The sequence below is a fragment of the Nerophis lumbriciformis genome, linkage group LG13 (assembly GCF_033978685.3).
Source record: "Nerophis lumbriciformis linkage group LG13, RoL_Nlum_v2.1, whole genome shotgun sequence".
Classification (NCBI taxonomy): Eukaryota; Metazoa; Chordata; class Actinopteri; order Syngnathiformes; family Syngnathidae; genus Nerophis; species Nerophis lumbriciformis.
Window position 1 is genome coordinate 23,829,772 of NC_084560.2, and position 26,004 is coordinate 23,855,775.

General features: G+C 38.2%; 2 protein-coding genes across 12 annotated transcripts in view; both read right to left on the bottom strand.

Moving 5' to 3' along the window:
* The window catches only part of LOC133613721 (ras-related protein Rap-2a), a 29,791-nt gene extending 18,262 nt beyond the window's left edge, over positions 1-11,529 (bottom strand). For all 3 annotated transcript variants that reach the window (XR_009816484.2, XR_009816483.2, XM_061971463.2), the window contains exon 1: positions 10,751-11,529. Coding sequence is in view for 1 of the 3 variants with exons in the window: in XM_061971463.2 (XP_061827447.1) it covers positions 10,751-11,064 (314 nt within the window). In the remaining 2 variants the exon portion in view is untranslated. The remainder of the gene's footprint in view (positions 1-10,750) is intronic.
* Positions 11,530-13,099: 1,570 nt separating this feature from the next.
* Positions 13,100-26,004, bottom strand: part of LOC133613720 (muscleblind-like protein 2a) — a 35,864-nt gene continuing 22,959 nt past the window's right edge. For 5 of the 9 annotated variants that reach the window (XM_061971461.1, XM_061971459.1, XM_061971457.1 and 2 more), the window contains 2 exons: positions 24,130-24,165; positions 13,100-15,313 (listed from right to left, as the gene is read on the bottom strand). In XM_061971461.1, the coding sequence (XP_061827445.1) occupies positions 15,201-15,313; positions 24,130-24,165 (149 nt within the window). In that variant the 3' untranslated portion in view covers positions 13,100-15,200. Of the gene's footprint in view, positions 15,314-23,176; positions 23,272-24,129; positions 24,166-26,004 lie in introns of all 9 variants that reach the window. The other 4 variants (XM_061971462.1, XM_061971460.1, XM_061971458.1 and 1 more) reach the window with 1 other exon arrangement.

A 26,004-nucleotide genomic window follows, 5' to 3' on the forward strand; every position in this document is an offset into this window, starting at 1 on the left:
TCATATCACGGTTATCATTATTATCGCGGTATTGCTGAATGTGCTAAAAAAATACTTATACACACACTGAAATCTTTTGAAGAAGTTATTGTTTTTTAAATAACTAAAATGAATAGACACACTGTCAGAAAACCCTGTATTTATGGCATGTTTTGTGTTTCTTTTGCTTTACTGATCGTGTTTTATTCTTAGTATTTTATATATTTCGATGGCTAAGCTTTTATTGTTTAAAATGGTGCAACAAATACAATCTATTATCATTATTTCTGGCGGGCGTTGTGGCGTTCTACCTTGAATGCATTGTAAAAAACACCTTTCTCCAAAGCAGTGGTTCTTAACCTTGTTGGAGGTGCCGAACCCCACCAGTTCCATATGCGCATTCACCGAACCCGTCTTTAGTGAAAAATAAAATGTTTTTTTTTTCAGATTCAAGACAAAGTTATATGTTTTTGGTAACACTTTAGTATGGGGAACATATTCTAAATAACAAAGACTTAATTTAGAGTTATTTGCTTAGGGTTAGGGTCAGGGTTAGAGGGTTAGGGTTATAATAAGGCCATGCCGAATAAGGCATTAATAAGTACTTAATAATGACTAGTTAGGAGCCAATATGTTACTAATTTGCATGTTAATAAGCAGCTAATTAATGGTGAATATGTTCCCCATACTAAAGTGTTACCAAGTTTTTTTAACTGGTGCACAAAATGAACCGTGCATGAACATCACCTTGTTCAAACAACAAAACCAACAGTGCATAAACTCACAACAAATTACACACCTACAAATTAGTCAAATGTTGCCGTATCCGTAATACGCCGATAGGGAGAAGTTTGTATTTACACGATGAGTCGGGTGTGTTTTGACCTCCGCCGAACCCCTGAGTCCGACTCACCGAACCCCGAGGGTTCGATCGAACCCAGGTTAAGAACCACTGCTCTAAAGTATAGAACAATCACCCAGCTCTAAGAGAGCGCAGCTTGTAGTTTCAATGTGCACAATTGAATAGCTTAGTTGCTTTGACAGCAATGTATTTACATAAAGTTTATGTACCAATAGTGAGATTAGATCGAGTCTTAGATGTAGGTTGGTCAGATCTAGACTATTAAATCTCACCAATCTAAGTCTCTGAGCATGAACTGTTGAAACCTACTTGGATTAGAGGCAAAACATTTTCAAAGGCAAACTGAACAGTCCGGCTGCGATCGATTAAATGCCCTGAGAATACACTCACCTTGATGAATGAGAACATCCATACACACGTTAATGTCTCTTGTTTTCATGTTAGCATTTAAGCTATCGAGCTGGGGCCAGTCAGTCCATGAGTTAATTAAAGTGCAGTTATCATTCACAATTTTAATTTAATTTAAATTTAAAACGGCAACGTCAGAGGTTTTACCGTGGTTATTAATAATTCAGTTTTTCATTACATCCCCAGTTTGGCACATATATCTCAATATCTTAAGGCGGATGGCTAAATTAGAGCCACTGAATAGTTGTGTGTTTCATAATCCAATTAATCGACTAACCAATAAGATAGTTGATGACTCGATGAATCAGGGTTTCCCCTACAAGTAATTAATCGTGGTGTAACGCCACAACAAAATAAAAGCCGGCACACCTTAAAAATGTGGGGGTTTTTTTAATGTACAAACAAATTTAAGTAATATATTGTATGAATTGATATATAATATATAGTCCATTATTGATACACTATTTGCCATTGTTAATTTGGAAAAACATGTCGAATATCATAAAAATGTCCCTCTATGCTTTATTTTTAAAAAGCGTGTATCTAAATCGTCTGTCAGCATAAGTGCAACTGCTCAACATTCAAATGAAGTTGGCACTCGGCAAAAGTAGTAGTAGCAGAAAGGTATTTCAAGCTAATTAATGCATTTCTTGTTCAACCCTGTGAAAACTACCCTAAGTTTGATATTACAATCGACAGTAACGTCTAACTTTACGCTGTTTTTTCTTTTAATCTCTGTGTGGACATCTCTTTGTGGAGTTTGCATGTTCTCAATCCACCCATCCACATACACACAGGGAGACTCTCCGTGCGTGTGTGGGTTTTTTTCCGGTTACTCCGACTTCCTCTCACATTCCAAAAATGTGCATTATATTTTAATTGGAGACTGTGAATTGTCCATAGGCAGTGATGTTGATATGTTTTCAATGTAGTGAGTCGGAATAAATGTATATCTTTCTAATATTATTTTATTTCTTGAATGTTGAGTGTTAAACTCCTTTGATGGTGGTATGATATGGTTAGAATAAACAGATATATTCATGTATGTTCAAAATGTATCTGAAATTAAACAAATACAATTTCAAAACTGAAGAGTTTGTTTCAAAACAACTGTCACATTGGCATGACATTTGCCATTCAAATCAAATAGCATTTTTGTAGCAACATAAAATAAATAACTCACAATCAAATAAAAACAAATTGCATCACTATGGTCTGTAGTACCAAAACAAACTTTCAATAAAAGTGACTGATTTTAACAAATGAAAATAGCATTCTTGTCATCTGACAAGAGTCATAAATGAATCGTCACCAAAATCTTCTTATCTGAACAAACACTAAACCAAATGAACTCAGCCAATCACTATGAAACTTTTAGTGTATTTAGTAGAGGTGGAGGAAATAATCAATTTTAGATGCATTGCAATTCGGACATGGGCGATTGTAAAATCAATTAGTAAACGTCAATAATCGATTATTTATTTATGGTAAATAAGGTAATACACCTCACCAAGAGATTCAACCAGTTCCTTTATGTTAGGGCATTCATGTTCCAGTTTTGCAAACATTTCCATTATTTTAATAAATGTAATGGGAATTACCGGATTTTTCGGAGTATAAGTCGCACCAGAGTATAAGTCGCACCTGCCGAAAATGCATAATAAAGAAGGAAAAAAACATATATAAGTCGCACTGGAGCCCGGCCAAACTATGAAAAAAACTGCGACTTATAGTCCGAAAAATACGGTAAGTTAACTGTTTCTTATTACAAATGCACTTTTTTTTAAAAAAGTTGCAAGTGATGAATGCTTATTAAGTAAAACAAAAAGATATGCTGCTGACCTGTCTCCGCTCGGGATGGTGTCCTGCTGGCCCCACTATGGACTGGACTCTTACTATTATGTTGGATCCACTATGGACTGGACTCTCACAATATTCTATGGACTGGACTCTCACAATATTATGTCAGACCCACTCGACATCCATTGCATTCGGTCTCCCCTCGAGGGGGGGGGGGGGTTACCCACATATGCGATCCTCTCCAAGGTTTCTCATAGTCATTCACATCGACGTCCCACTTGGGTGAGATTTTCCTTGCCCTTATGTGGGCTCTGTACCGAGGATGTTGTTGTGGCTTGTGCAGCCCTTTGAGACACTTGTGATTTAGGCCTATATAAATAAACATTGATTGATTGATTGATTGATTGATATGTAAAACTGCATCAATATACATAAATTAAGGATGCATCAATAATTGATATTTATTCCAATCATAGCTCCTAAATCGTAATTGTAATTAAATCGTGAAGTGCCAAAAGATTCCCACCTCTAGTATTTAGCCACTGTATTAGCACAAAAATGAAACATAACTAACACAGTGGAAAGTCCTTCAAGAACAATTAAATGATGTAAGCACAGACGCAGTTTAGTCATAACAAAACGCCGGCTGCCATTAAATGTAGATTTCATTACGACCACCGGATTATGTTTTATTTTCTTCATTAGAGCCAATCCCCTAAACGTTAAAACATAATTGAGACAAATGAGCACAGTATCGAGTAGTGGAAACGTCGGCTTATTTACTTTGAAGTTAGTATTTTAAATTAAATCAGCAGTGACGGGCCAGTTATTTTAGTAGTGGATAAATTAGCATGCAGAGGGGATCATGTCTGCACTGAATAGATGCGCAGAGGGTTGGAACAGCGCTTGTCCGGTCTGCTAACAACAAGGTTTTTTTTTGCCAGTTACTGTGATTAAAATGAGTTGTTCAATGTTCACAATGTAGCATTTTCCATGGGAAAAATTAGGTGTGCATCCTTTCAGATTTGCGTCAGGGACGCAGGACGTATAACCGAGCAACATCACTGCATAGGTATGAATGTGTGTTTGGATGATTATCTATATGTACCCTGCGATTGGCTGGCAACCGACCAGTCAAGGGTGTACCCCCCCCCCCCGCCTCTTGCCCAAAGTCAGCTGGGATTGGCTCCAGCTTACCCCACTCGACCCTAATGAGGATAAGCGGTATAGGAAATAAATGGACGTACAAGTTTGTTCTGTTAATTTTCGTGAGCCTGTCAATGAGCTGGTCCATTGTATGTCAAGATTAGAGCCAACCTTCCTCTTGTACAATTGTATTGCTTTTTTTTCAGTTTACACCAAACTGTATTATTAATTTAACAGGATTCCTACATGTCTGTGCACTTCATGTGTATACTGATGCACTTCCCTTTGTGTGCTTAAGTTTTACAGACTTCACGGACTGTTTACATACAAATCTCAAAACTAGTGAAGTTGGCACGTTGTGTAATTCGTAAATAAAAACAGAATACAATGATTTGCAAACTCCTTTCTTCTTCTACTGTGTTTATACAGTCCAGTGAAACTGCTTCTGTTAAACTTGTTATGAGCCCCGCCCACAGGCACCCGCACCTCGAGCTAAAACAGTGCCATTATTTTCATACCGTAAAAAAAGAAGCGAAACCGACAAAAAAAAGAAAGCATATCGTAAAAAACAGAAGCGATCATGAAAACCTTTGAAACACACAAAAACAATAAAGCTCGCTTTTACGGCTAATACCAAAGCAGGCCGATCTATTACTCTGCTGGAAAAAAAGTTCCTCCGTGTTCGCTTTTACAATAACAATGTCGCATCGGCTTGGTTAGGGTTGTACGGTGTACCAGTATTAGTATAGTACCGCGATACTCATGAATCATATACAGTACAATACCGCCTCTGAAAATTACCAGTCCGTATGATTACGTCGATATTTTTTGGCATCACAACATCTTCTTTCGTTTTTTTTTTATTTATATTATGTTTATAAACTCAGGAAATATGTCCCTGGACACATGAGGACTTTGAATATGACCAATGTATGATCCTGTAACTACTTGGTATCGGATTGATACCCAAATTTGTGGTATCATTCAAAACTAATGTAAAGTATCAAACAACAGAAGAATAAGTGATTATTACATTTTAACAGATGTGTAGATAGAACATGTTAAAAGAGAAAGTAAGCAGATATTAACAGTAATTAAACAAGTAGATTAATAATTCATTTCCTACCACTTGTCCTTAATAATGTTGACAAAATAATAGAATGGAAAATTATACAATATGTTACTGCATATGTCAGCAGATTAAATTAGGAGCCTTTGTTTGCTTACTTACTACTAAAAGACAAGTTGTCTTGTATGTTTACTATTTTATTTAAGGACAAACTTACAACAAGAAACAAATGTTTAATGTACCATAAGATTTTTTGTTAATATAAAGCCAATAATGCAATTTTGTGGTCCCCGTTAGTTAGAAAAGTACCGAAAAGTATAAAAATAATTTTGGTACCGAAACCAAAATATTGGTATCGGGACAACACTAGGCTTGGTTATTATACAGGCTATGTAACGTAAATGAAGTATTTTTGGCAATTTTTGAATGCATTTTTAAAGTGATTTAAAGGTAGAATTGATTGCTCCTGTAAGCTGCATTGCTAGCCACCCAAAATCAACCGATTTTTACTAGTTACCAGTTTGTTAGACTGCAAAAGAAAAAAAAAAAACAACCTTTTGTCTTCTTGTCTCTCATAAGGATTGTGAACAATAGGCAAATTTCCCCTCTAAATAAAACATGTCAGTCGCTAAAGTGACCCTGGTTATCACTTTAGTTTGAAAGGAGTAGCACAGTGGTTATGAGTTATGAATGGGAGACTTCATTGAAGTGTATTATAACAGAGGCACGACTGCAGTAAACACCAAAATAGACCAGACATGTGTTTTGCCTGTAGGTCTATTGTACTGTATATAGAGGCCCACCATTGCACCATAGGGCAGTGTTTTTCAACTACTGTGCCGTGGCACACTAGTGTGCCGTAAAATACAGTCTGGTGTGCCGTGGGAGATTATGTAATTTAACCTAATTGGGTTAAAACATTTTTTGCAAACCAGTAATTATACTCTGCAAATGTGCCATTGTTGAGTGTCTGCACTGTCTACAGCTCGGCAGCGTAACCATGTAATACTCTTCCATATCAGTAGGTGGCAGCAGGCAGCTAATTGCTTTGTAGATGTTTGTTGTGATCACAATATGCAGGTGACAGCGGGAGGCAGTGTGCAGGTAGAAAAATATCTAACGCTTAAACCAAAAATAAACAAAAGGTGAGTGCCGCTAAGAAAAGGCATCGAAGCTTAGGGAAGGCTATGCAAAACGAAACTAAAACTGAACTGGCTGCAAAGTAAACAAAAACAGAATGCTGGACAACAGCAAAGACTTACAGCGTGTGGAGCAGACGGCGTCCACAAAGTACATTTGTACATGCCATGACAAATCAATGTCCCCACAAAGAAGGATAGCGTCCGCACAACTTAAACAGTTTTGATTGCGAAAACAAAGCAAGTGCGGGGAATAGCGTTCAAGAAAGACATGAAACTGCTACAGGAAAATACCAACAAAAGAGGAAAAGCCACCAAAATAGGAGCGCAAGACAAGAACTAAAACACTACACACAGGAAAACACCAAAAACCTCAAAATAAGTCATGGCGTCATGTGACAGGTCGTGACAGTACACCTACTTTGAGACAAGAGTTATAGTGATATCCAACAATTGCGAGAACGACTTTTTATTGTCAATATCGGCTGCTGAGTTTCATTTTTTTATGTTTTCTGCTGGTGGTGTGCCTCGGGATTTTTTCAATAAAAAAAATGTGCCGTCAGCCTGATATTAAATTTAAACAAATGTGGGAAGATGATCTCAACATCACTATCCAAGATGAGATATGGGAACAAACCTTAAATGACATTCACCATTGTTCAGTCAATGCTAGGTTACAATTGAGTCAATTCAAAGTTATACACAGGTTACACTACTCGAAGGTTAAGTTGCATACAATCTTTTCCCAAACTTCCCCCTTGTGTGAAAGATGCAAGAGATCAGATGGCACACTCACACACCAATTTTGGCTATGCCCTGAGATTAAAGATTTCTGGAGTTCGATTTTCAGATGGTATTCCCATGTACTTAAAGTAAATCTAGATTCTGACCCTGAAACTGCTTCGCTTGAAATTTCTAACACTTTAGACAAGATGGGTCGGAATGTTAGCACAGCGGTGGCCTATGGTATGGTCATAGAAAGAGATGCATTTTGAGAGTGTGGAAATCTGACTCACCACCTAAGTTTGAAGCCTGGTTGAGGGAGCTAGGGGAATCCTCCACATTGAAAAACTAAGATATGAGATTTCTGGTAACTTACATAAATTTCGTAATGTGTGGAGACCTATCTTGGAATACCTGAAACTGTAGTCAACCCTCTCTAAGGCCATGTCTACACTAAGTTGTTTAACCCCTTAAACGAATAATTATTTCGCCTAAGCCCCGTTTCAGTCACACTAAACCAGCGTTTAAGGTCCCCCTCCTCGGACAAATTTTTACACGGGTAAGTCAGCCGAGAAATCTTGAATCTTCGGCACTTAACTTTGTATGGACTCATTGATATTTTACAAAGTGAGTTCGGAGAGGAAGTGACGCCAGAAAGACCATGCATACACAGGAAGTGACATCAGAAAGAACGCGCCACAGCCAACTTCATAATAAAGCGGTTTGGTAACTTGGAGGTAAACACTGGAAATATGAGGGCAAGTCACCCAGACATGCCCGTGTTTCTCCTTCTTCTATATGTACAGTCGCTTGTGGAAATCACACATGAATACCTTAAGAGAAAGCGATTGCAGCTATTTGGGATACAACACTTCTCAGACGGCAAGAGAACTTTCCAATGTCCGGCCGGGTCAGCTGTGTTTCCACTTAGCGAAAAACTTTGTCCATTTGTCGAAAGAGAGACAACGTGGATGTGATAAAAAAGGTAGCGTGTGCTTTGTATTACCTGGCCGTCGGGGAAAACGTCAAATGCATTTGGACTGGCAAAGCAGACTGTATCAGTTATTGTATGTCGTGGACTCGACGCCTAGGTCCAGAGTATATAAAGTCACCAAAAACGAATGGACAATGAAGGTGAAGGCAAAAGAGTGAGGAGTGTCCTGACCAGATATCTAGATCCCGAGTTTGATTGATGTAAAATGTTCTTTATCACATTGTTTACGTGTCTAATAAATATTTGATTAATTTATGATGGCTCAGGCATGATTCACTACAATAGGGCCCCACAGCACACTGGATTCCAGTTCATTGAAATACCACAACACTGGATATTGTTCAGATAAGTTACATTTAAGAACTTGCACAAAGCAACACTTGAGATGACGACGACGTGCACATTTTACGCGCATGCATACTTGGTCGTGTTGCGCCGGCGGACGGAGGGTCTTAAACGGTGGCATTGTTGTGTGTGGACACGGATAAGGTTAGGTGTGACTTACCCTGGATAACCTAACCGGGGCCTAAGGAGTACCTGTCTTGGCATAATTTATGTGATTGATGAAAGTGGACATTCAACTGATATATGTAAGCCTCTTTGTATGCATTTTGTTTTTACATGTTATAATCTGTGTAAAAAAAACTTCTTCATTCATAATGATTCCTTAAAATGTTCCAGTTCCATTCACATATTTAAAAAACACTTTAAGACCAATGTCTTGGAAAAATATATCACTCTTGAATCAACACAGTAGTTAATACTATGATCAATGTTAATTACAAACTATAGGTTGGATATAAATAATAATGGAAGTACACCGTATTTCCTTAAATTGCCGCCGGGTATATATTATCCGCATGCCTCGTATTACCGCCGGGTCAAACTCGTTTCGCAAAATAAACAGCGCATGCTTAGAACTACTGCCAGGTCAAACTTGTTTAGCAAAATAATAAGCGCATGCTTCGTTTTACCGCCGGGTCAAACTCGTTTCGCAGAATAATTAGCATATGCCGTGTTTTACCGCCGGATCAAACTCGTCACGTCACGAGTGACACTTCACCTTTCAAGGCGTCATTTTCCAAAATGGAGGAGGCTAATTTCAATAATTTAAAATCGCATAAAGGGAAGAAGATAAAGAGCTATTCAGTAGGCTTTAAGGTCCAAGCTATGGAATATGCTAAAAAAACAGTAAGCAGCTATGTTTTATTAATATACCGGTAGCTGCGTGTGTCATATATGAGTCATTAAATGACTCCCGCCTCATGGTGGTAGAGGGCGCTAGTGATCACAGGGAGCATTTTTGCGACTACTCGGCTGCAGAAGAAGTGACAACAAGCAGCAACAGTTAGCAGCGATCGTTTATTTTTTCCTCTCGCCTGGACTCTTAACATGGAGGATTACATATCTAAAATAAAACCGTTTTCTAAACTGGACTTTCAATCGAAGCAAGAGGTAATAATTAAAGGAAGATTTCCATCGAGACAGAGAGACTTTTAAAACTGAAGAAAGATAAGGAAGACTTCTATAAACAAGTTATCGATGCTTTTATTCAGAAGGAGCGGCGCATGGACTTCATTTATAAGTAAAGGTAAGACCATAATAAAGTTTTTTTCATTAAATGTGCTTTTCATGATGGTATCCTTACATCACACTCAAATTTATAAGCGCATGCCTAAATTTACCGCATGCCTTTGGTAAGCGCCGGAGTGAGAAGAGGTTTTAAAATAATGAGCGCATGCTTACATTTACCACATGCCTTTGGAAAGCGACAGAGTGAGAAGAGGTTTTAAATTAATTACCGCCCCGGCGCAAATTCAGGGAAATACGGTAATTGTGTGTATACGTGACTGCGTGGGTTCCCTCCGGGTACTACGGCTTCCTCCCACTTCCAAAGACATGCACCTGGGGATAAGTTGATTGGCAACACTAAATTGGCCCTAGTGTGTGGATGTGAGTGTGAATGTTGTCTGTCTATCTGTGTTGGCCCTGCGATGAGGTGGCGACTTGTCCAGGGTGTACCCCGCCTTCCGCCCGATTGTAGCTGAGATAGGCTCCTGCGCCCCCCGCGACCCCAAAGGGAATAAGCGGTAGAAAATGGATGGATGGATAGTATATAATTGGTACAAAGGTTTAACTAACACGTGTACAAGGATATTTCACATGTCTTAACTGTGTATATAATTGAACAGTGTTTATGTTGTGTGCAAGGTGTATTTATAATATGTTGTGCAAAGGAAATTTCATATTTTTCGGAAGCTCATCTTGTATTTGACACTGTTTATAGGGTTAGGCACAATAGGTGTTCAACCTCAGCCTAAATCCTTTCGGTCTGCAACATTTTCAATTTATGAACGTACGAACTGTTTGTTTATGCAAAACTGTTTGTTTATTTTGTTGACCACTGACCGAAGAAATAATAAACTAACTAAAAAAAATAAAAATTTTATTTTCATATTTTGTTTATTCACTTTATTATATGTGTACATCTTTGTATTAAGAAAACTGACAATAAAAATACTTTGAAAAAAATAAAAATAAATGTGCCTTGGGTCAGAAAAGGTTAAAAAAAACACTGGTATAGGGTCTTTATGTATGTTTTATGTATGTGTGTAGTCTAGTCCACCAACCTTTTTACTCTTATGATCTGGTCTCTCATGGGTTTTATGTCCTGGAAGCTCTGCTGGTTGACCAGGCTGTAGACCAGGATGAACCCTTGGCCGTTCTTGATGTAGAGGTCCCGCATAGAGGCGAACTGCTCGGTACCGGCGGTGTCGAGGATCTCCAGCACCGACGGCGAGGAGTCCACCTCGATCTCCTTGCGGTAGAAGTCCTCTATGGTGGGGTCGTACTTCTCAATGAACGTCCCGGTGACAAACTGCACCGTGAGGGCGGACTTGCCCACCCCTCCGCTGCCCAGGACCACCACTTTGTACTCACGCATCGTGTCACTCAGTCGAGCCGTGGACCGTTCACCATTTCGCGTGGCCGTTTTTTAAGGCGCCTGTTTTGACGACGACGACGCGGTGTGAGCTCGCCGCGCTCTCGGCTACGGCGGCGCACAAAGACCCGGTGCTCCGACGCGGGGCTCCATTGTGGCAATTTCGCCCCCGAGCAGGCCACACGCTTGACGGCTACGCCACCACCCGGAATGTGGAGGGTTGGAGGAGGGAAATATGTGTTTTTTTTTCTCGCGTGTTTAGACACACAAAAAACTAAGTTGCTGTTTAAAAAAAAAATGTTTTTTTTGTTGTTTTTTTTAGCAAACCCAGGTGTAAAAAAGAAATATATTTTAACTATTTATTCCTAGTTACACCATCTTAATCATGTTTCTCCGCCCCTCTCCGGTGCAATGCCAGCCGCCATAGTCTCGGGTGGAGACCCACGGCCGCTGCGTTAAGCACGCACCCCCCACTGGTCCCCTCTCGGCTGCCGTAGAGAGGCGAAACCCCCGCAAGGTCCCGCCCACTTCTGGTTATTGACGTGTGAGGACACCAATGGCGGCCTTAGCAGCGTGCTGCCTTTGAATGGGAGCCGAGAGGGATTGGATGCTTCTCATTTCCGTTCATGTGTTAGAATATATATATATTTCTTTTAAAAAACTACCATCATTCGGTTGCCCTAGTGACACCCGAGCAGCACTCGTCCAATCACGAAAGCAGCTCGGGGACGTGTATCCAAGAGGAGGACAATGAGCCGGATGTTGTTGCTATGGTAACGCTGCATCGTCATTGTCTGTCCTTATTTGAGAATGGTGTCTTCATTTATTGATACTCGCAATTACATTGGCATCATGTTATACCTGATACACGTACTCTAATTAGGCACATTAGCATAATATATGACATTACTGTCCATAGCTTATCATTATTTTGATTGTTATGGGAAACATTTATTGGAAACATTTCTCAGCATGATGCAATTACATTTTTGCCAAGTGTAGGAATTTTAAAATTAATCATGTTTAATGACTGAAACATATTTAAACTAATCAAAATACAAGACAAAATGTATTGGGGAAAAAACACAACATGACAGCATTGCCTTTACTTGACAGTGTTTATTGACATTTTTTTTTCATATTATTATTTTTTTTCAGATTTTAGAAATCACTATTCACATGACATTGATAATTACACAACAGTAAATCAAGCTTCACTATTATGAGAGAATGCATTTTAAAGTTAGGTCCGGTGTTAAAAGCTGCAGATGACACTCGTACCTTTTTTATCAACATCAATTTTAATGTGACCATTTATAGCAGTATGACATCATCATCATCAGTGCAGCCATCATTTCCCCAAATCTTCTTTTTTTTTGGATTCAAAAGCAATCAAATGTGTATAATGAAGGCTAAGGCAAATATGACAAAAAGCATCTTGACTGCTGTGAAAGTGGTTTAATAGAAATGTTTCCATCAGTCAGTTGCACAGAACATTCTTTTCTTTTCTTTTTTTTGTCTGGGCAAGCAAAATTTAACTTTTTGGTAACAGGTAAAATGTATTTTGAAATAATAATAAAAACTAAAACAATGTTAACAATAAACTTGAAACCTGGTAGGTTTAGTGGATTAATTGCTGCAATGTGTTAAAAATCATATTATACATTTAATTGCGTCCAACTTTATAACATAATAAAGTCAAATATCTGTCACAATACAATCTAATGTTTTTTTGGAATCGCTGCAACAACAGAGACAAACAACTATGACTAACAACTACTCTAATTAGGCACATTCGCATAATATATGACATTACTGTCCATAGCTTATAATTATTTTGATTATTGTGGGTTTTGATGGCAGTTTGAATTATTTGGCTCCAAAATATTGGAAACATTTCTCAGCATGATGCAATTACATTTTTGATAAGTGTAGGAATTCTAAAATGAATCATGTTTAATGACTGAAACATATTTAAACTAATCAAAATACAAGACAAAATGTATTGGGGGAAAAAACACAACATGACAGCATTGCCTTTACTTGACAGTGTTTATTGACATTTTTTTTTTCGTATTTGTTTTTTACAGAATTTAGAAATCACTATTCACATGAAATGGATAATTACACAACAGTAAATCAAGCTTCACTATTATGAGAGAATGCATTTTTAAAGTTAGGTCCGGTGTTAAAAGCTGCAGATGACACTGGTACCTTTTTTTTATCAACATCAATTTTAATGTGACCATTTATAGCAGTATGACATCATCATCATCAGTGCAGCCATCATTTCCCCAAAATCTTCTTTTTATTTGGATTTAAAAGCAATCAAATGTGTATAATGAAGACTAAGGCAAATATGACAAAAAGCATCTTGACTGCTGTGAAAGTGCTTTAAAAGAAATGTTTCCATCAGTCAGTTGCACAGAACATTCTTTTCTTTCTTTTTTTGTCTGGGCAAGCAAAATGTAACTTTTTGGTAGCAGGTAAAATGTATTTTGAAATAATAATAAAAACTTTATTTTCTTAACAATAAACTTGAAACGTGGTGGGTTGAGTGGATTAATTGCTGCAATGAGTTAAAAATTGCACACCCTAGATGTAAATCCACATATTATGCATTTAATTCTGTCCAACTTTATAACATAATAAAGTCAAATATGACAATACAATCTAATGTTTTTTTTGAATCGCTGCAACAACAGAGACAAACAACTATGACTAACAAGATAAGGATTTTTTCCCCCCCCACTTACAATGCACTTTGTTACATCAACCACCCTACAGTCTTTTGGAGCTCGAAAAACCTGAACACCAATGACGACTTTTATGGAGGCAATGAGATCATTTCCCTCACTTTGGGAGGAATCTCAACAAAAAGTCCGCTTTAAGAAGTTACATTCACAGAGTAAATATGTTTTAGTGTCTTCTTGTTTAAAGTTACATACATACAGACAGCAACAATAAAATCCAAAGTATTCACAATAAAAAGAGAACATCATGGAGAGGAAATAAAAATAATAACTTCTTAAGTAAGATTGTATGGATCAAACATACTGTGACAAAATAACATTTAAATTTGCTTAACAGAACTCATACGATGACCCCAGTACTCATTCAAGTAACCTAACTACACGTCACGTTCTTCCTTAAACTCTAATTATCTGCACGTTCAACTATTAAGAAACAATGCTGGGGAAGAAAACTACAAACTCATCTTAAATAGGAAATACAATAAAATAAGGAATAGCTAATAATGAGGGTACATATAGACTCGTGAGTCTTCACAAAGCATTTAAGACGTCTTTCTACATCTGATTTAAATAGATTCAACACGTCAAGCTCATCTAAAGCTCCTTAAAATGACAACTCTTTAGGCACTTGTAACATTCAAATAAGACAGTGTTCGAACAGTTGGAGTTACAGTCCCACACCGTGGTCACACTTCACTTGGACTAATATACATTTAACTAGAGGATATTCAATGGGTAAAGACATTCTAAGTAGCTTGTTTTTCTATAATGAAGCAAAAAAAAAAAAATAGGTTGAATCTCAGCCTTCGCAGAGCATGAGCAGTGACGTTTGATTGGGTTATGCAATATTCAATATCGGCAAACAGACTTTCTATGCAATGCAAAGGCACGCCAGGTGGGTGGGGGGGGGGAGCACTGCTGTACGCTTAGGGCCATACAGTCCTGCGGGACTTCATCTCTAAGAGCATATGGATATAAGTTAAATATATAAGTGCTTTTCACTAGTTTCTTTAAAATAATTTTAATCTGGCACAAGGTAAAACAATCATTACATTTGTATGAAGCATCCAAGAAAGTTGAACAATCTCTAGCATGGCTACCAAACCATGTATACGTACATCTGATTTGACTATTTACATCGTTACAATGTCAGGACATAACAATAATGTTTGTACCGATAGCTGTTAGTATAGGTTGTGTGTATATAATCCAGTACATTACCTTAATTTGGAGTTACTGTATTTCTGCATCTTTTTTTTCCCCAATTGCTCTGGGGGTAGTATAAATATGACGCATATTACAACAACTTTACAGGTGCCACGTACAATCCAGAAATGAGCTAGTGTATTGTAGTTGTTTACTCCATCCTATTGACTGGTGATGCATTCAGCATGCTTGCTGCAGGTGACGTGCGCTGTGAGCACAGTATGTACACACGGGTTGTTGCTTTTCCACTGCAGCATTGTGGCACTGAGATCTGGTGGTTACTTCAGAATGATCTGTTTCAGAGGGAGGGAGACAAAAAGACATTTTTGCAACACGATGAAGATAAAGGCAAAGAATGCGATTTGATTAGATCAGGGGTGTCAAAGTCAAGGCCCGGGATGATATTTCATTAGTAGAGATGTCCGATAATGGCTTTTCTGCCGATATCCGATATTCCAATATTGTCCAACTCTTAATTACCGATTGCAATATCAACCGATACCGATATATACAGTCGTGGAATTAACACATTATTATGCCTAATTTTGCTGTAATGCCCCGCTGGATGCATTAAATAACGTAACAAGGTTTTCCAAAATAAATCAACTCAAGTTATGGAACAAAATGCCAACATGGCACTGCCATATTTATTATTGAAGTCACAAAGGGCATTATTTTTTTTAACATGCCTCAAAACAGCAGCTTGGAATTTGGGACATGAGGAGGTTGAGGTGGGCGGGGTTGGGGAGGGCGGGGTTGAAGTGGGTGGGGGGGGGGGGGGGGTAGTGGGGGGTGTATATTGTAGCGTCACGGAAGAGTTAGTGCTGCAAGGGGTTCTGGGTATTTGTTCTGTTGTGTTTATGTTGTGTTACGGTGCGGATGTTCTCCCGAAATGTGTTTGTCATTCTTGTTTGGTGTGGGTTCACAGTGTGGCGCATATTTGTAAGAGTGTTAAAGTAGTTTATACGGCCACCCTCAGTGTGACCTGTATGGCTTTTGACCAAGTATGCATGGCATTCACGTGTGTGTGAAAAGCCGTAGCTATTATGTGACTGGGCCGGCACGGAAAGGCAGTGCTTTTAAGGTTTATTGGCGCTCTGTATTTCGCCCTACGTCCGTGTACACAGTGGCGTTTTAAAAAGTCATACATTTTACTTTTTGAAATCGATACCGATAATTTCCGATATTACATTTTAAAGCATTTATCGGCCGATAATATCGGCAGTCCAATATTATCGGACATCTCTATTGATTAGTATTAGAACCGGCCCACAGGCCACAGCCACCTGCTGCTGTTTTGCACGCACCAATACTCCATCAGTGTTGGCGCTAGGAATTTTCAAAGTGGGGTCCCAGGGACCCCATCAAGTCATAACAATGGGGTCCCGCAGTACATTTTTGGGGTCTCACTTTTTTGTAACCGTTTTGAAAACAAATGATAAATGTATGCATTACCCTGTTCTATTTTTGGCCAAAGTAAGACAAAGAAAACAATCTTAAGTTGTCTTTATTTTTTTAGTTTTAATGCCATGGTTTTAATAGTCCGGCCCGCGTGTGCACAGATTTTCCTCCATGCGGCCTCTGAGCTAAAATTAGTTTGACACCACTGGATTAGATGTATTCACTAGTGTTTTTTTGTTTTTTTTTAATAAATCGTTATGAGTACTGTAAATGATTCATCTTTTTAATTAAATCAATCACACTTTTGAATTTTGATTAATCATGACTAGTACAGTAATCCATCCATCCATTTTCTACCGCTTGTCCCTTTCGGGGTCGTGGGGGGCGCTGGAGCCTATCTCAGCAGCATTCGGACGGAAGGCGGGGTAGACCCTGTACAAGTTGCCACCTCATCGCAGGGCCAAAACAGATAGACTGACAACATTCACACACTAGGCCAATTTAGTGTTGCCAATCAACCTATCCCCAGGTGCATGTCTTTGGCGGTGGGAGGAAGCCCGAGTACCCGGAGGGAACCCACAAAGTCACGGGGAGAACATGCAAACTCCACACAGGAAGATCCTGAGCCCAGGATCGAACCCAGGACCTTCGTATTGTGAGGCACACACTGTGCTGCCCTTAGTACAGTAATTTACATGAAAATATATATAAAATGACCCTAAAAAAAAGACCCCAATATTTTGTCACAAATGTAATTGTATTGTCAGAATGTCATACACAAAGATTTTTTAAATGTTTTACTTGATTGTATGTCACTTATTAGCCCTAATTGTAATGCATATCTCCTGAATGAGGCAGCATTATTAATGAAGACATACAGTACTGCACAAAAGTGAGCGCACTCCTTGCATTTTTGGAAATATTTTATATCTTTTCATGGAACAACAATGAAGAAATTACACTTGTAATGTAAAGTAGTCTGTGTAAAGCTCGTACAACAGTGTTATTTTACTGCCCCCTCAAAATGATTCCACATGCAGCCATTGTCTAAAACGTACACTCCTATTGCGAAAATGTCAAAATTGGTCCACAGAGCTATTTTCCCTCTCTGGTCTCAGGTGTAAATGGGAAGCACGTGTAGTAAGTTTGGTATCCCCACTTCACCCCTTGCTCCTGATGGCTGCTGGTTAGCGCCTTGCATGGTAGCTCCTGCCATCAGTTTGTGAATCTGTGTGTGAATGGGTGAATGTGGTAATACTGTCAAAGCGCTTTGAGTACCTTGAAGGTAGAAAAGCGCTATACAAGTATAACCCATAACCCATATTATCACTCTCACACTTTCTCATACTAGTAACTGGACGTTCAACATGGCACCTCTCTGGAAAAGTGAAGAAAACAACTGTTGTTCTATGTACAGATGTCCTACCTAGGCTATAAGAAGGTTGCCAGCAGAATGGTGGCTAAGACTGCAGCGATTTAATAGGACATGTTCCATAGAGAGCAGGCCTCGCCATTGTTGACCAAAGAAGTTGAGTGCATGTGCTCAGCGTCATATCCAGAGATTGTGTTTGGACAATAAACAATTGCGTGCTGCGCAGGTTAAAGGTGGGGAAAGAAAGCCAGTACAGTTTGTTAAAGACAAGCAGACCAAGGACATGAATTACAGCAACAATGTCCTGTGGTCTGATGACACCAAGAGAACCTCACTTAGTTCAGATAGTGGCAAGCGAGTGGCAGCAAACCAGGTGAGAAGTACAAGGACGACTATGTCTTACCAGAGTACCTCCAGTCAAGCATGGTGGTATGAGTGTAAATTTCTGGGGCTACATGAGTGCTGCTCGCACTGGAGATTTACAGTTCATTGAGGGAAACCTGAATACCAACATTTTCTGTAACATTATCAGTCCCTCCCGAAATGTGTGATGTTGCAATCGCACAAATTCACGCAAATTCAACTACCGTATTTTATAGACTGTAGAGCGCATCAGGATATAAGGCGAATCTACTAAATTTTAGAAGAAAATAATATTTTTCCATATATTACTATAAGCAAAGAAAAATCCAATAAATAGCCGCACCGGTTTATAAGCCGCATGGTTCAAGGCGTAAAAAAGTAGCGGTTTATCGTCTGGACTAGGGTTGTACGGTATACCGGTGTTAGTATAGTATTGCGATACTAATGAATTACCATGCAGTGATTTACATGGACCCCGACTTAAACAAGTTGAAAAACGTATTCGGGTGTTACCATTTAATTGTCAATTGTACGGAATATGTACTGTACTGTGCAATCTCCTAATAAAAGTTTCAATCAATCAATCAATCATTTTCGGTACTATACCGCCTCTGAAAAGTACCGGTCCGCCACCCCCGACACCTGCGCACCCCCATTCCATCCCTACAGGATGAGGATTAGCTAAAAATGCTTCGCTACACACCTTAGCTCACTGGCGACCATTGCTGGATCTACACCTAACATCCACTGTAATGATACCAAGTAGAGTAGCGTATCTAGTCGATACTACTGTGATTACAGCGTTTTTTTATTGGCATCACATCTTCTTTTGTTTTTGTTTTATTTATATCATGTTTATAAACTCAGAAAATATGTCCCTGGACACATGAGGACTTTGAATATGACCAATGTATGATCCTGTAACGACTTGGTATTGGATTTATACCCAAATTCGTGGTATCATCCAAAACTAATGTAAAGTATTAAACAACAGAAGAATACGTGATTATTACATTTTAACAGAAGTGTAGATGGAACAATGTTAAGAGAGAAAGTAAGCAGATATTAACAGTAGATGAACAAGTCGAATAATAAATAACTTTCTACCACTTGTCAATAATAATTTTGACAAAATAATAGAACTGCATATGTCAGCAGCTAAATTAGGAGCCTTTGTTTGCTTACTTACTAATAAAAGACAAGTTGTCTTGTATGTTTACTATTTTATTTAAGGACAAACTTGCAATTGAAAACATATGTTTAATGTACCGTAAGATTTTTTTGTTAAAATAAAGCCAATAATGCAATTTTTTGAGGTCCCCTTTATTTAGAAAAGTACCGAAAAGTACCAAAAAGTATCAAAATAATTTTGGTACCGGTACCAAAATATTGGTATTCGAGACAACACTAGTCTGAACTTTACAGTAGTCCCCGAAAATTATGCGTGACCTCGCAACTTTGTCTATTGCCCGCAACTTCCCTGCGCATTTCGGCCAATCACGCATGTTAACAGTTTAATCAAAACTTAAGTTTGTTTCTTGTCAAGACGAGGCACGAAAAGCAACATGTAACAATACATCAACTTGTTATTGCTCAAACGGCACAATTGTCGTTCTCAGAACTACTTCCAGTTCCTGTCTTCTGTGCTAAGACTACTGATTTATGCAGTATATAAACATTTAGCAACAGACTGGCGTCCTCGCTATCTAGTTTACATGTACAAATTTAATATTTATATATGTCATATGCAATGCCAAGATAGCAAAAACACAGCATTTACATGACGGAGATGTTTATGTGTGATGATAATCTCTCAGCGTCTCTTGTTTACAAACAAAAAGACCGCTATATATCGCTGTCAACAGTTGACAAAAGCTCTTAACGTGTGACGGTAAATATGTTGGAAAATAAAACAATGTTTAAGATAGACAAGCGTAAAACATACACGGAGAATGTCTACAACTTGCATGCTACTAAGCAGACAGTAGACATTAAGAAAACCTTTAGTGATGTTTCTTTCAGTATTTATAATTTAATCATTAGTTAAAAACATTAAAACAGTGCAGTAACTTGAGAATGTGCACTTAGTATGTGCTTTTAGTGCCATCCAATGTGTTATTTTAGGTTTGCGTGGTATAAAACAAGTAAAATATAAATTCACTATTTGTTTTCCAATTTTTTTTTAACTCTTGTGCTTTTCGAGGTTAAGATTACAAAGGAACTCTAAAAACATTGACAACAAATTCATAAAATCAAAAGTTGATTCAATTCATCCATTTTCTACCGCTTGTCCCTCTCGGTGTCGCGGGGGTTGCTGGAGCCTATTCCAGCTGCATTCAGGCGGAAGGCGGCGTAGACCCTGGACAAGTCGCCACCTCATCGCAGGGCCAACACAGACAGACAGACAACATTCACACACTAGGGCCAATTTAGTGTTGCCAATCAACCTATCCCCAGGTGCATGTCTTTGGAGGTGGGAGGAAGCCGGAGTACCCGGATGGAACCCACACAGTCATGGGGAGAACATGCAAACTCCACACAGAAAGACCCTGAGCCCGGGGATCGAACCCAGAACCTTTTACTGCAAGGCACACGCACTAACCCCTGTATCACTGTTCTGCCAAGTTGATTCAATGTTATTAAAAAATCAACAAAACGTTGCAACTTTTGCCGCAACTTTCTGAAAAAGATGCAGGGAATTCAGCCATTCAGCTCTGTGATGTCATCATGAAGGAGTGGAAGAGAATTCCAGTAACAACCTGTGAGGTTTTAAACACTCCATGCGCATTAGAATTAAGGCAGCGCTAAAGAAATGATGGTAGCCTAACAAAATATTGACACTTTGGCCAGATTTTGACATTTTCACTTTACATTAATGGTTGTGTTGAGTTACTTTGATGGGGGACAATCAATTTACACTGTTTAGCAACAAGCTGCACACAGCTACTTTACATTGTATCAAACAGCCATTTCTTCAGTGTAGATATAATAACATATTTGCAGCAATGTGTGTGGTGTGGGCACTTCTGTGAGGTACATAATGCATGGTTGTAGACAACAACTACACACTATACAGTACAGTATATCAGCGGACACCCTAAGTGTACAACATTTGTGGCAAATGGAGAAGCTCAATTTTGAACATAAATAACTTAATAGAAAATTTGTCAAATTGATTATTAGCTGAGGTAGTTTCACATTTATCACTACATTAAAAAATGACTTCATATGATCCTAGATATATTGATTTTACTAATTTATGCGGAACTTCTAAGGTAGAACATAGTCCCTTGAACCCTGCTTGACTCCATATTGTTTGTATTTTAAGAAGATTCAATAGGAAACATTGTAAAGTGAAAAAATATGCTCCAGGGTTAAACTGTCATTATTCGGAAACCTTTATATATAGTACAGGTAATGTAAACTGTCATCTAAGCGTAAAATTAAGTTTGATGACGTAAAATAAAAACAAAAGTGACTGGGGATGTAACAATATGAACATTTCATATCACGGTTATCATTATCATCGCTGTATTGTTGAATGTGCTCAAAAAGTAAAAAGTAATACACACACTAAAATATTTTGACCAAGTAAATTTAACTAAAATAGATAAACACAGTGTTACAAAAATGTTGCATGTTTTGTATTTGTTATGCTTCACTGATAGTGTTTTAGTCTTAGTATTTTATTTGTTTTATGGCTGAGTTTTTGTCGTTTTAAATATTGGTTTGTTTCACTCTGCTCAGAGAGCACAGCTTGTAGGTTCAATGTGCACAATTGAATATCTTAGTTGTTCAGACAGCAATGTGTTTATACAAGTTTAGATTGGGGTATGTTATTCCTCCATGGGGAAAGACAATGTCTTTTGTTTTCACGATAGTATTTAAGATAGTTAGCTGGCGCCTTTTAGTTTCACAGTTTTTGATAATTGAAAATATAAAATAGTAATAACAACCGTTGTCAGTTTTACCGCGGTTATCATAAATACTGTTTATCCTCACATCCCTAATGGGATGCATGGTGTAGCGTTTAAAGAAGTTTCTAAATGCCAGTTCTGTCAGTTGAGTTCATGCAAGGGCTTTTCATCTTAACTCGCATCGTGTAAAAAAAAAAAAAAGAAAGAAAGATAAATAGTGTAATCACCGAAACGTTACAAACAGGGACAATTATTGCGCGTGCCTCAGAGTAGTATCTTCACATTAAAACTAAACATAGATAATTTAGCAGAAGACGTTCTGATTCTTATCTCGACTTATTGTCGGTTTAGCCATATTGTAATAACATTTCTTGTTCTACGATTTACTCACAATTTCCTCATTTCCATCAAAGATATCTTTTTGTAGTGGCCAAACAAGCAAAATGACACACTTATGGGAATACAGTGGTACCTCAGTTTAACTTAGGAGTGTTTTGAGAAAAGAGCTGTCTCTTGGTTAACGGTTATGGTTGACGTTGCTATGCCACATGCCACAGTGCACACCGTAAAATCCGCTCAAACAACCGGTTTTACTTGCTGGCATTAGTCTTATTGCTGGAGATAGACATAACTTAGTTTCTCCAACCATGGGAGAAAGTGAGTGTGAGTGTGAATGCGACGTTGATTTGAGATACAAGTGTTTTAAGTTAAAAGCTCTATATAAGTTGAGGTACTACTGTCATCCTTTAGAGTTGTGTGACGCTTGCATATATTTAAAAATTGTACAACCATTTGGACGTTCGAATTAGGAAGTTCCACTCCCTGTCTGAGCAAACATTTGTGGAAGCACTGTATTTTGCGTATGTCATGACAAAGACATTGAGAAAAGCAAAAAGGGCATGCAAAAATCATTGACACACAAGTATTTGCAGATGTGAAAGTGTATCTACAAGTGTGGCCTGTCCTAGTAGCCGGTCGACAGGCACATGAAGCTCAATGACAGCCGATGCAAGCAGGGACACGAAGCGACTCCTTGGATTTAAAGAGCACAAGGTTGTCTCGACTAAAAGCTTTAAAAAAACAAAAACATAAAAGGAGCAAACCTGATTGGCTGGTGCTGTTGCTGCGTAGGGGACACTTGTGGCGGGAGAAGTTGCTGCAGAGACACTAGCAGGCGTAGCACTGTACATCATGGGGACTTGTTCAGGAAGGGGAACCATGAAAGCAATGAAAAGGCAGGTGGAGCATTATGGTAACCATAGCGATGTGTTTGTGTGTCTTGCCAGGCTAATACAAAATGATGTTAGCGGCGATGCATTACTGGGTTAGATAGACCCACAGCTGGCATGAGATCACGCAGTGAAGCAAGGCAGAGGGGAAAATATAAAAGGGAGGGCTAATAAGAAGTTTGTACAGTTAAGACGTTTGACATCCCAGAAGCAAAGACATGTACAGCAACACCACTAAATATTAGCACAGCTTTTCAAAATAATACATTGAACTTTTTATGTAAAGTCTCCTTACTAAACTCATCAAGCATGTTGGTTACCAGAAAAAGTAGACATTTATTTAACTTAATTAGTAAATACATGTTAATTAACAATTTTAACTAAATTGAATGTTTATATTTTGATTGAATTAAAATCACTATTTTGATATTTCTGCCTTAATTCACATGATGCCAGTTAGGCACTATATACAATACAAATACAGTTTAAATGACCTCTATGATAGTGTCAATAAAAACTACATTATTTTTGTTTTAAACAGCACTTGTATGTTATGCCATTGCATTGTGTAGGTGTAACAGATTACGTGGCTGGTGAGTGTGTATTTATGCAGTATACCTTACAAAGCTGTGGTAATATCAAAACAAGTGGATGTATGATACAAAACAAAACAGTAAACACGACACTGAAATAAAATGAAGTGATGTGTGTGTCGTCTTGATGCAATATCACTTTTTCCTACTGCGTGTATGACGGGAATGATCACAGTGATGGTGCAAAAGCTTCACCTGTGTATCGCAGACTATGAGACAAGGTAAGGAACTTACCGAGGCTGTTTGCAGGAGTCATACACAAAACAGAACCTGTGTGTGATAAAAAGAAACAGAAAAATAATGCCTCTTAATACAAGGAAACTAATCTAGAGATTGGAGACACATTCAATCTGTTTCGGATTTTACTGGCTCAGAGTGAAGACAAATAACGTGCAAAGCAAAATACTGCAGAGTGGTCAAATAAGCGGTTGCCATGCCAACTAAAATGTTGCTAGGTAGCAGCCTTCATTCTGCTGCTGAATGTCAGCATCTGTTACAAGATACAAAGTCATGATGGTAAAGAGCACTCATGGTTGATTAAGTTCATTAGCAAGGAGCAAAGTCATTTCATTGGGCAGTGTAGTAGTAGAGAGGCAAAGTCATTGGAAGGCATCGACACGGACATGACATTACAGTATGTGCACAATATAATAAGTAATAACAAAATGTCAAGTTGTTCTTTCTAAGTCCAATAAGAAATAACAAAACATTAGATTGTTCTTCTTAAGTACATGTAGTTAAGCCTAAACCAACAGCGCCTACACTGGTGCTATCTGTTTTACCTCAACAATCAATTCTACAAATTCTGGACCACTCTCAACATTTTACATAAAGTACCACCTCAAGAATAACTTTATTTTGCTACCGCCACTTCCTGTTACAATTTCTTTATTCTTTTTTTTCTTAGAAAAAACAAAAAACCTGATCTTCCTGCTTACTTGAAACTGTTTAATAATCAACGTTATAGATAGCTGGTTCTCAAATGGAGGTACTAGTACAGTGTTTTAGGGTAATTTACTTTATTATACCCACAGCTAAACTTGTTTTACAGGCAGCAAATCAAGGCATCCATTGACATACAAAGGTACCAAAAATGAATTTTTACAATAAATGAAGCAAAACAAACTATTAATTAATGTTAAGAAGAATGTTTATTACATGAAATTGTGACTGAAGCAGGCCGGATAAACCGACAAAAAGCAAAAATGTATTTAGTTGACAACTTTATTACCTAATAATCTCACAGGCTATAGCAAAAATCGAGATGGCTTCATGTTAATGGCATACGTAGGAAACCTGTTTACTATATGTAGTTATGTCACCATAATGTACTTCAGCCTGATCTACTAATATCTTAATATCACGTGCTAACAGCGTGTGCAAGCTATAAAAGTGCGTAACATTAGTGGGTGCCGGTGATCGACTAAGACTGCGTGTACAATTGATAACAAGCGCAAAAGTGGTGCAGACTGCCCTATTTAAATGAGGATTTTGCATTTATACTGGTAGTACTCTTTTACTGCAGACCCATTACATCACATGCTCCAACCTGAAGTGTTTTGTTATGTTGTGGAAAATGCAGTGCACAAGTATAATTTGTACCAAGCTTTCTAGAAGCACAATCTAGACAAAAGAACCTATTTTTGGCACACCAAAGGTGCGCTCTGGGAGGGGCCAGGGTGTTGTGATGGTGCAACTGGAATGATCCAGACGAGAAAATGCACGTTGCAAGACGTTCTTTCATAGGGATATACCATAAGAGATATATTAATAGCATAGCTCCTATATTATTAATATATCTCCTATGAAAAAAACTAACAGCATTAAAACAAAACGCCAGCAGACACCAACACGAATCATTTGAATGAATTTCAATCAGCCCCTTAAGTCAGTGTTTTTCAACCTTTTTTGAGCCAAGGCACATTTTTTTAATTGAAAAAATGCGGAGGCACACCACCAACAGAAATCATAAAAAAATGAAACTCAGCAGCCGATATTGACAATAAAAAGTCATTGTCGCAATTGTTGGATATGACTTTAAACCATAACCAAGCATGCATCAATACAGCTCTTGTCTCAAAGTAGGTGTACTGTCACCACCTGTCACAT